The sequence below is a fragment of the Hyla sarda genome, chromosome 4 (genome assembly GCF_029499605.1).
Source record: "Hyla sarda isolate aHylSar1 chromosome 4, aHylSar1.hap1, whole genome shotgun sequence".
Taxonomy (NCBI): domain Eukaryota; kingdom Metazoa; phylum Chordata; class Amphibia; order Anura; family Hylidae; genus Hyla; species Hyla sarda.
Genome location: NC_079192.1, coordinates 406,901,258 through 406,912,626, shown reverse-complemented (window position 1 = coordinate 406,912,626; position 11,369 = coordinate 406,901,258). Strand labels below are relative to the sequence as shown.

Here is an 11,369-nt window from a genome sequence, read left to right as displayed (position 1 = left end):
GTCATGAAAATTAAATACACAACATTTACCGTATTTTTTGCCGTATAAGACGCACTTTTTCTTCCCCAAAACTGGGGGGGAAAAGTCGGTGCGTTTTATAAGGTGAATACACCCCTATCACGGCGGTCCCTGCGGCCATCAACGGCCGGGACCCGCGGCTAATACAGGACATGACCGATCGCGGTGATGCCCTGTATTAACCCTTCAGACGCGGCGATCAAAGCTGACCGCCGCGTCTGAAGGGAAAGTGACACTAACCCGGGTTAGTGCTTGCAGGACACCGGGAGGGACCTTACCTGCCTCCTCGGTGTCTTCTCCGTTCAGGGATCCCCTGTATGGCCGGCGCTCTCCTTCCTCGTCATCACGTCGTCGCGTACGTGCGTCGGCGTGCGTAACGACGTGATGGCGGCGGCGGAGAGCGAGGATACCCGGCTGGCAGCAGAGACGTTCCGGAGCGACGGGGACACGGTGACAGAGCGACATCCAGGGCAGCGGTGACGGGTCCGGAGCGGCGGGGACACGTGAGTATTACCTCCTATGCAGTGGTCTTCAATCTGCGGACCTCCAGATGTTGCAGAACTACAACTCCCAGCATGCCCGGACAGCCAACGGCTGTCCGGGCATGCTGGGAGTTGTAGTTTTGCAACATCTAGAGGTCCGCAGGTTGAAGACCACTATTGGGTTCAAAATCATAAATTTTTTAGATTTTGCACCTAAAAATAGGGTGCGTCTTATACGCCGGTGCGTCCTATAGGGCGAAAAATACGGTAATGAAACCAATATCAAATTTTATTAAATACACAATATGTATATATATATATACCAAGAACAACAATGAAAATCCAACCCCATAAAAAAACATAGTGTCCTAGTGAGCACTCCTGGACAACGCGGAGCGAAACGCGTTGGAGTGTGAGGTGGGGGAACACCGGAGCTGGATACATTATTCATATTGGTTAGTACTTAGACTATTTCTTATGGTGACCATTATGTTTTTTCATGTGTGTGCGCTCACTAGGATGCTTATGTAGCCCCATTATCACATTGTACCTCCTTATACCGGGGCATATTTGTGTCCACTGTGACCTCTGCTGTTTACCACTACAGCGTTTTTCAGGGCACTTAGTGTGGTACATTGGACTAATTATGTACTCGCACGTTACGTTCTAGCATTTTTTGCAGTTAACATGTAGTGTATTAATTTGTAATTTAGCATTATCACATTACATTGGTCACTTTATATACATTATTAACCCTTTAACGACGCAGGGCGTATATTTACGTCCTGCGCCAGCTCCCGCATCACATCTCATCAACGGCCGGGACCCGCGGCTAATACCACACATTGCCGATCGCGGCGATGTGCGGTATTGACCCTTTAGAAGTGGCGGTCAAAGCTGACCGCCGCTTCTAAAGCGAAAGTGAAAGTATCCCGGCTAGTCAGTCGGGCTGTTCGGGACCGCCGCGGTGAAATTGCGGCGTCCCGAACAGCTTGCAGGACACCGGGAGGGCCCTTACCTGCCTCCTCGGTGTCCGATCGACGAATGACTATCTATCTCTCTCATATCTATCTATCTCACATCTATCTATCTCATATTGATCTATCTCATATCTATCTATCTATCTATCTCATATCTATCTATCTATTTATCTCATATCTATCTATCTATTTCATATCTATCTCATATCTATCTATCTATCTATCTCATATCTATCTATCTCATATCTATCTATCTATCTATCTCTCATGTCTGTCTATCTCATATCTATCTATCTCATATCTATCTATCTATCTATTTTATATCTATCTATCTATTTTATATCTATCTATCTCATATCTATCTATCTAATATCTATCTCATATCTAGCTATCTATTTCATATCTATCTATTTCATATCTATCTATCTCATATCTATCTATTTATCTATCTAAAAAAAAATGCATAAGTTGGCCAGCACAAACTGATACACAACTATAGCATGGACCCGGCATACAGGTGCACGCTGCTAGGCTAAATATACACAAGCAAGAGAATACAGCAGCACACTGCTAGCACAAAGATATATATGAAATATAAAATGCTATATTGCTATAGTGAAAAATGTAGGTACTAGGTTCCTGTACCCCACCCATTTTATATGGTGCTGGATGTTCCAGATCTTACAAGCCTGATTACTGAATGCTCAAAGGCTGTTCATAGTGTAGGGTCCATCCCAATGAGGTCACCTTATTGTGATGGGATGGTACACGCTATTTGGCCAAATGGTAAGCTAATAACCTCCATTTTTTTACTATAGCAATATAGCATTGCATATATATCTTTGTGCTAGTAGTGTGCTGCTGTATTCTCCTGCTTGAATTTATCTATCTATCTCATATCTATCTATCTATCTGTCTGTCTATCTATCTATCTATCTATGTGTGTCTTGAAGGAGAACCACACACAAAGGTATCAATGCGGGTGCAAGCTGGTCAAACCTGGGTTAAAGGCTCCCATGAAAGCCAGAAAAACAAATGCAGCAGCACTCCGGTCTAGATGAAGCTATGTTAGGTTTTATTCATCTGATGCAGCGACATTTCAACCATCTCACACGGTCTTTGTCAAGCCTTTGGCTTGACAAAGACCGTATGAGACGGTTGAAATGTCGCTGCATCTCATGAATAAAACCTAACATAGCTTCATCTAGACCGGAGTGCTGCTGCATTTGTTTTTCTATCTATCTGTCTATCTTATATCTATATATCTCGTATCTATCAATTATCTTGTATATATCTATCTATCAAAATGTCTGAATTTTCACATGCTGGATTAAAGAAATGCTACCTAAATCTTCAGGGCATGCTGGTCTTTGTAGTGTTGCAACAGCCATTGAGGCCACAGCCTTAGAAGATAAAAATCAACTCAGCAGAATTGAAAGGACAGGAAATTCTATGACAGTTGTTACCATGTGAAGTATAACTACGAATACCCAATGGAGGCCCACCTTCTGCCCTGACACCTTTCGGATGTGTACAGCTCCAGGCTGGGGAATGTTTAACCAGGTGCACAATGGTGGGAAGAATCCGTGTACAAAGAGGCCGCTATTATCACAGCTGGGGAAAGTATAGTCACAGACACAGCCGGGCCCCTGAACTCTGACCCCTCACATGTAGGGGACCACTGGCTATGGGCCAGCACTGTACTGTGTAAGCCTCGGGATCTTACCTGCTATTATAGTGTATTGGTTTATAGCAGTGGAATGAGTAGCTTTCGGTTGTACCTGGTTGTACCTGGCTACTTTCTACCAAAAACTGCGCCACACCTATCCATGGTTGTGTCTGGTACTGCAGCTCAGCTCTATTGAAGTGAATGGGGATTGGATGCTCCAAAACAAACTCAGCGGCAGAACGTTTGCTGCAACGAGTAGATGGGCTCTATGGGAAAATAAAAGTCTTGTTCACTACTGAGGGTTTGTTACAATGTGTTCAGTCTATGCGATCCTCTCCTGCCCTGGACTTCAGGCTGCTATTACCTAGACTGATACAGTAACTTATGATAGACTTACACTAGCCTAACAGAACCACAGGTCACCAGGGCTATTTCAGCTCTGCTTGCTGTCAGTGAATGGAAATATACCTTGGCATAATGAGAAATTTGTATCAGAATATATAGTAGTTATACACCCCCTTCCAGCTCTATCTGTATACTGCTGCTGCTATTTCTATGGGATCAGGATTTACAGTTCAGTAGTTATACACCTCCCCTCTAGCTCTATCTGTAAACTGCTGCTATCTCTATGGGATCAGGATATATAGCAGTTATATACCTCCCCTCCAGCTCTATCTGTATACTGCTGCTATCTGTATGGGATCAGGATATATAGTAGTTATACACCTCCCCTCTAGCTATATCTGTATACTGCTGCTGCTATCTCTATAGGATCAGGATATACAGAACTTATACACCTCTCCTTCAGTTCTATCTGTATACTACTGCTATCTGTATGGGATCAGGATATATAGTAGTTATACACCTCCCCTCCAGCTATATCTGTATACTGCTGCTATCTGTATGGGATCAGGATATATAGTAGTTATTCACCTCCCCTCCAGATCTATCTGTATACTGCTGCTGCTATCTCTATAGGATCAGGATATACATAAGGTATACACCTTTCCTCCAGCTCTATCTCTATTGGATCAGGATATATAGTAGTTGTACACCTCCCCTCCAGCTCTATCTGTATTGTGCTGCTATCTGTATGGGATCAGGATATATAGTAGCTATACACCTCCCCTCCAGCTATATCTGTATACTGCTGCTATCTGTATGGGATTAGGATGTATAGTAGTTATACACCTCTCTCCAGCTCTATCTGTATACTGCTGCTGTTATCTCTAAAGGATCAGGATATACAGAAGTTATACACCTCCCCTTCAGCTCTATCTGTATACTGCAGCTGGTATCTCTATGGGATCAGGATTTTTATTTATTATACAACTTTATTTCCTTAGGCTGTGTTCACGAATGGCATTTTTTTGCAGCATTTTTTTGTTTGTTTTTGTCGTGGTTTTCCCCAAATAATTACAAACATTGTGCGATTTTAATGCAGTTGTACAAATCCAAGCCAAAATGCAGTGAACAGAACCTTAAGACTTCAAGTCTTCATAAGGCACTTTGAATAAAAAAAAAATGCATCAAAACTGCACATAATGTGAACAGACCGTAACCCACTTTTGAGTTCACCTGGGTGACCTCCAGTACCAGCAGCCTGATTAGATGACAGGGGCAGTAATTATACTCCACCCCCTCTCTCTGCAAAGCCAGAGGATTCATGGGAAATGTAGGCAGTATTACAGAATAATTTCAGTGATGGAATTGCATCCAGTATGGAGCTAAACTAATGCCTGCCACATCAGCTAAAACAGGTAAGCACATGGCATACGCAAGAACCTCTACATTTTTCTCTAATGATAACCTATGCTGCACTATAGAAGCAAAAATGTGCTTCTTTAACACATTCATCACCCTATAGAACACAGTCGCTCTCAGTACAAACAAAAAAAATTGGACCGTAATTGTTGTGCTACAAAACGTAAGGTTTTCTGTAATAAATACTGCAAACTGGAAAGAAATGTCAGACTAGGATAATACATACAGAGAACATTCCGTACACGGCTGCCCAGAACCCCTGACAAATAATCCACAATGTGACAGCTACAAAACAAAAATGATCTACGCTACACAAAAATGATCTACGCTATGGAAAACTTTTTATTTTCCCTTTGATTTTTTTTTTTTTCCCTTTCATGGGAAGACAGTGCCACCTAGTGGTCAGGAATGGGGACAGGTAATACAATCAGCCATGCTTCTAGTACATTGCCTTTATTTTAAAGGGGTACTCCACTGAAAAATATTTTTGGAAATCAACTTGTGCCAGAAAGTTAAACAGATTTGTAAATTACTTCTATTTAAAAAAAAAAAAAATCTTAATCCTTCCAGTACTTATCAGCTGCTGTATACTACAGAGGAAGTTCTTTTCTTTTTGAATTTCCTTTCTGTATGACCACAGTGCTGACACCTCTGCCCATGTCAGGAACTGTCTAGAGCAGGAGATGTTTGCTGACCCCTCTGTTCATTTTAGGAACTGTCCGGAGTTTTTAGCAAATCCCCATAGCAAACATCTCCTGCTCTGGACAGTTCCTGAGATGGACAGAGGTGTCAGCAGAGAGCACTGTGGTCAGATAGAAAGGGAATTCAAAAAGAAAAGAACTTCCTCTGTAGAATACAGCAGCTGGTAAGTACTGGAAGGATGAAGATTTTTAAATAGAAGTCATTTACAAATCTGTTTAACTTTCTGGCATCAGTTGATTTAAAAACATTTTTTCCCAGTGGAGTACCCCTTTAATAGAAAAATTTTTTTTTATCATAAAATGCATTTTTGGAAAGTTGCCTCATAATGATAAAAGTCTGAATTTTTATGTGAAACTAACATATTTTTAGACACTTTTCCTCTATGCCTCCTGACTCCACTCTGGGGATATTCCAGGAGATGTCGTCGGCCATGTTGTCTGGTATACAAAGGAGAGACATTCATGGACTCTTAAAGGGGTACTCCGCTGCTCAGCATTCGGAACAAACTGTTCTGAACGCTGGAGCCGGGAGCTTGTGACGTTATAGCAACGCCCCCTCGTGATGTCACGCCCCGCCCCCTCAATGCAAGTCTATGGGAGGGGGCGTGACGCCCCCTCCCATAGACTTGCATTGAGGGAGCGGGGTGTGACATCATGAGGGGCGGGGCTATGATGTCACGAGCTCCCGGCGCCTGTGTTTGGAACAATTTGTACCCCTTTAAGGGCAAATGGCTTTATATACAATACACAGATAGTCTTGGCTAGAGTAAGGCTATTTTGTTAGTACAGTGGTCCCTCAACATATGATATTAATTGGTTCCAGGAGAACCATCATATGTTGAAACCATCATATGTCGAGTACATATGTCTATGTAAAAATGGTAATTGGTTCTGGGGCCTCGGAACCATTGTATGTTGAATACATATCTCTATGGGAAACTGCTAATTGGTTCTGGGATGACCATTGTATGGGGAGTGTTTAACAAATCAGGGTACCTCCAGCTGTTGCACAACTACAACTCCCAGCATGCATGTACAGCCATTGACTGTCTGGGCATGCTGGGAGTTATAGTTTTGCAACAGCTGGAGGCACACTGATAGGGAAACATTGATGTATGGGGTGTATAGTGTGTCTATGTATTGTATGTGATGTGTGACATCGCATACAGTACTGTACAGTTCTTTAAATACCTTCAGGGGGGACAGAATGTCCTCCATTACCATCCTGCCGACTACAGCTCTATAGGAAAGGAAGGGGAGGGCAGCCAGCAGCTCATTGGATGCCTGCAGCAAGATGCTGCAGGCTATTGGCTGTGGCTGCACTGGGGGGCGGGGCTTACACGGAGCTCACAGTGGAAGCCTGTATGAGTTAGCAGGACAGCATGTGAGTAACAGGAGGCAGAATGGGGCACACGGGAACATTAAACAACTATCTGTCAGTTGCTGAAGTTGTCAGCGCTGTCACATAGCTGTTTGTACGATGGCCCCGACACACAGCAGCATCATATGTCGAGGCTGCCTTCAACATACGATGGGCTCTGAGAGGCTATCATATGTTGAAATGATCATATGTCGAGGCCATCATAAGTCGAGGGGTCACTGTATATTCTTCTCCACTCAGCTAGAAAGGCTTAAAATGACTCCCAGTCTCCTAAATACTTTTCTCCAATAGCGGCACAGACTGCTTTGTTGGGTCCCACAGTAGGATACTTCTATTTACTCTGTAATTTTAAAGTGCACAGCTGTGGGGTGTAGATCCTTTGTAGTCTCAGTGGCCATGCTTTACTTAAAGGGGTACTCCCGTGGAAAACTTTTTATTTTATTTAATTTTTTTTAAATCAACTGGTACCAGAAAGTTAAACAGATTTGTAAATTACTTCTATTAAAAAAATCTTAATCCTTGCAGTATTTTTTAGGGGCTGTAAACTATAGAGGAAATGCTTTTTTATTTTATTTCTCTGATGTCATGACCACAGTGCTCTCTGCTGACCTCTGCTGTCCATTTTAGGAACTGTCCAGAGCAGCATATGTTTGCTATGGGGATTTTCTCCTGCTCTGGACAGTTCCTAAAATGGACAGCAGAGGTCAGCAGAGAGCACTGTGGTTGTGACGACAGAGAAATCTAAAAAGATAAGCATTTCCTCTGTAGTATACAGCCCCTAAAAAGTACTGGAAGGATTAAGATTTTTTTACAAATTTACAAATCTGTTTAACTTTCTGGCACCAGTTGATTTAAAAAAAAAAAAAAAAAAGTTTTCCACGGGAGTACCCCTTTAACCAGACCTTGCCAGGAGCTTTTCAGGTCCTGGCTGCAACAAAGCCCCAACAAGACATTTTGCTATTGAGTTCAATAGCAAAAATTACAGCCTTTTTTTTTTTTTTTGCAGAGCTTTCTTTAACATGGGGTAAAAGAAGCAGCTGCCCTTGGCCCAATCATTCTTGGCAGGCCCAAGCTATCCCTTGAACCAGCTGTGCTGCCCAGGTCTCACATTTAACTTTAAACACATCCTAATGGCGCGTTTACAGTTAAATACAGCCCTCGGTTGAGAGTTTTGACCTGCCCTTTGCCCTGTCAATCACTCTTGTGACTGCCTGCAGCATTAAGCAGGCAGTCACAAGAGGCAGAGCTTCCCTTCCCTATGCTTACGAATAGAGATGAGCGAACTTACAGTAAATTCGATTCGTCACAAACTTCTCGGCTCGGCAGTTGATGACTTTTCCTGCATAAATTAGTTCAGCCTTCAGGTGCTCCCGTGGGCTGGAAAAGGTGGATACATTCCTAGGAAAGAGTCTTCTAGGACTGTATCCACCTTTTACAGCCCACGGGAGCACCTGAAAGCTGAACTAATTTATGCAGGAAAAGCCATCAACTGCCGAGCCGAGAAGTTCGTGACGAATCGAATTTACTGTAAGTTCGCTCATCTCTACTTACGAATAATGAAAAAAAAAAAAAAACAGATACAAGGCGCAATCATGTGCCGTTACCCTTGGCAACAAAAAATAGACAGCAGCGTTTTCAAAATTTGGGCTCACCTTTCGGTGTTGTACTGTGAGTACAACACCATGAAGTGCCTCTTGCCAAATCAGTAGGCGGCTGGCCTTATATTGGGACCCGGGAGTGCTGCCGGCACCACTCCGTCCTGGAAGCCTCCTGGACGGTCTGGAACGTAGGATAAAGGTGGCCGCGGATTGCGGGGTAAAACAGGTGTAATCGGCGCTCTTCTCTGGTGGGGTGAAATGCTTCTCTCGATCACGTAGGAGTGGAAGCGGTAAGGTAATCCAAGATATTCTTTTATTTGATAAATAATAAAACACCATGTAAGACAGGTACCAAATAGACAACGCGTTTCGAGGGGCGTGACCCCCCTCTTCGTCTGACGAAGAGGGGGTCACGCCCCTCGAAACGCGTTGTCTATTTGGTACCAGTCTTACATTGTGTTTTATTATTTATCAAATAAAATAATATCTTGGATTACCTTACCGCTTCCACACCTTCCCTATGCTTAGGCACAGATGAATGACGTCATTGTGCGCCAGAGTGCAGAGGCAATGCTGTGGGTCTGTACAGGATCCCAAATAGCAGGATGAATGTTTTTTTTTTTTTATGTTTGCGAGGGGGCAATTATGTAATAAGTGCACTTTGGGGTGGGCTACAACCTCCAGGGGGGGGGGGGGGAGGAGGAAGGGATCTATCTACTCGGAGCACCTATTTAATGGGGGATACTATGTGAATGGACCTGGCTAATTACCTACTCTTCCCCAACCCACTTATCTACCCACTCTACTGTGTGGGACCTACTTACTGTATCTACCCACTTTACTGTGTTGGACACCAGGTGGGGCATTTATTAGTGTTTGCAGTGCTTTAGGTGCTGAAAAAGTGCATAGCCCAAAATGTTCGTCTGGCAGGTTCTGTGGAGAAGAGTTGTGGTTGGAAGAGATCGTCATGACGGTCTGGGCCAGATGGAGAAGTAAAAGGAAAGTGAATGACTCGGACCGGATGTAACTGTATGTAATCACTTATATGGTCTCCAGAGCCTGTGTAGAACTGGTATCTACCACTATATGGTCACTGTACGGTGATAATATTTCCTCCTCGTATACTGGTATTAGTATTCTGGCGTTTTATCCTGCCTTTTTTTTTTGTCTTCATCATGTGACTCACCATGTAGCTCAATTTCTCTTATGCTGCAAAGAGACGGCAAAGTAAAAAGCAAACGTTTATTACAATGATTATATAAAAACAGGATATAAAAAACACATACAAATAAATGCTACAGGTATAATTATTATAAATACAGCATCATAATCAGAATACAGCTCCAGCTTTTCCAGTTCACCTTATTCACAATAGCTGCCCACAAACTATACAGTTTGCTAGAGGTATCAGAGGATAAAGGGTTAAATGGGGTACTCCACTGGTCAGCGTTTGGAACAAACACTGGAGCTGGGAGCTTGTGACCTAATAGCTCAGCCCCCTCGTGATGTCACACCCCACCCCCTCAATGCAAGTCTGTCACGCCCCCTCCCATAGTCTTGCATTGAGGGGGCGGTGCATGATATCATGAGGGGGCTATGACGTAACGAGCTCCCGGCTCCAGCTTTCGGAACATTTTGAGCAGTGGAGTACCCCTTTAAGTAAAGTGAGTCTGTATAAAGGGAGTCTGAGGTCGGGGGCACCCATATCTGGTCAGGTCCCGGCCTACAGAACATGGACAGTCACATTCAAACTGCAGAGGCAGCCATTTTGTAAGCCAGATCGGCATAGGCTCTTATTTGATCCCTTGAAAGGGAAGGGCCACCTGCGGACCCCCTAACCCTTGCCGTGTTCTGGGACTCTATACAAACTTGGCTGCCAAGTAACTGAAGGATAGAGATTTTGTCAGTAAAGAATAAATTTCATTATGTAGCTTACTGACCTGAGGCAGGTCAACGTATTATTATTGCTCCCACTGAACATCAGGGGTTAAACCAGAAGCAACACGTACAGTATATATACGGTATTATCAGAAGAATAAAAAAAAAATAATGGATTCCATTACCAGCTCCATTCCTGTCTACAGTAAACTACAGGTACTATATGAAGATACCGTTCACCTACATATACAGAACTTGGCTGTAGGTGGCCAGGAGACCCTCCAGCCCACCAAAGAACCTCATGGGGGTCAGGTACAGGCCTTGCAGCCCTAATACGGACACAAACATGCAGCTGTACTACAGCCATCTGACATTTTATCAATACAACCGGTGCATAAAGTTGTTGTTGTCGTCTACAGTAACCAGACACAATCCGGTTGCTATGGGCAACAACTCAATTGCTGTACAATGCAGTCATCCCGTGTAAAAGAACAATCTATGGCTTCTGCTGGAAAAGCATAGTCCCGTAAAGGGTATGGTCACACGCATCAGATTTTCTACTAAGGCCGGTTTAACATGGGCATAATACGGCTGGATCCCCCCCCAATATGGATTATGACCACAAGTCTTGGCCACACCACAGGTTTGATAAGCGTCAGACCGGGACTTGCAGTCATATTACATTAAAGGGGTACTCCACCCCTAGACATCTTGGGGGAGATTTATCAAAACTTGTGCAGAGGAAAAGCTGCCCATCGCAACCAATCAGATCGCTTCTTTCACTTTTAACAAGGCCTCTGCAAAATGAAAGAAGCGATCTGATTGGTTGCTATGGGCAACTGGGTAACTTTTCCTCTGGACAGGTTTTGATAAATCTCCCCCCTTATCCATAGGATAG

General features: G+C 43.5%; 1 protein-coding gene across 2 annotated transcripts in view; it reads right to left on the bottom strand.

Annotated features, from left to right (window-relative positions):
* LOC130267569 (cystine/glutamate transporter-like) overlaps positions 1–11,369 on the bottom strand; it is a 37,991-nt gene extending 26,622 nt beyond the window's left edge. Inside the window, exons 1-2 of one of the 2 annotated variants that reach the window (XM_056517553.1) lie at positions 10,657–11,369; positions 9,780–9,802 (exon numbers count right to left, since the gene is read on the bottom strand). In XM_056517553.1, the coding sequence (XP_056373528.1) occupies positions 9,780–9,802; positions 10,657–10,838 (205 nt within the window). In that variant the 5' untranslated portion in view covers positions 10,839–11,369. Of the gene's footprint in view, positions 1–9,779; positions 9,803–10,533 lie in introns of both variants that reach the window. The other variant, XM_056517555.1, reaches the window with a different exon arrangement.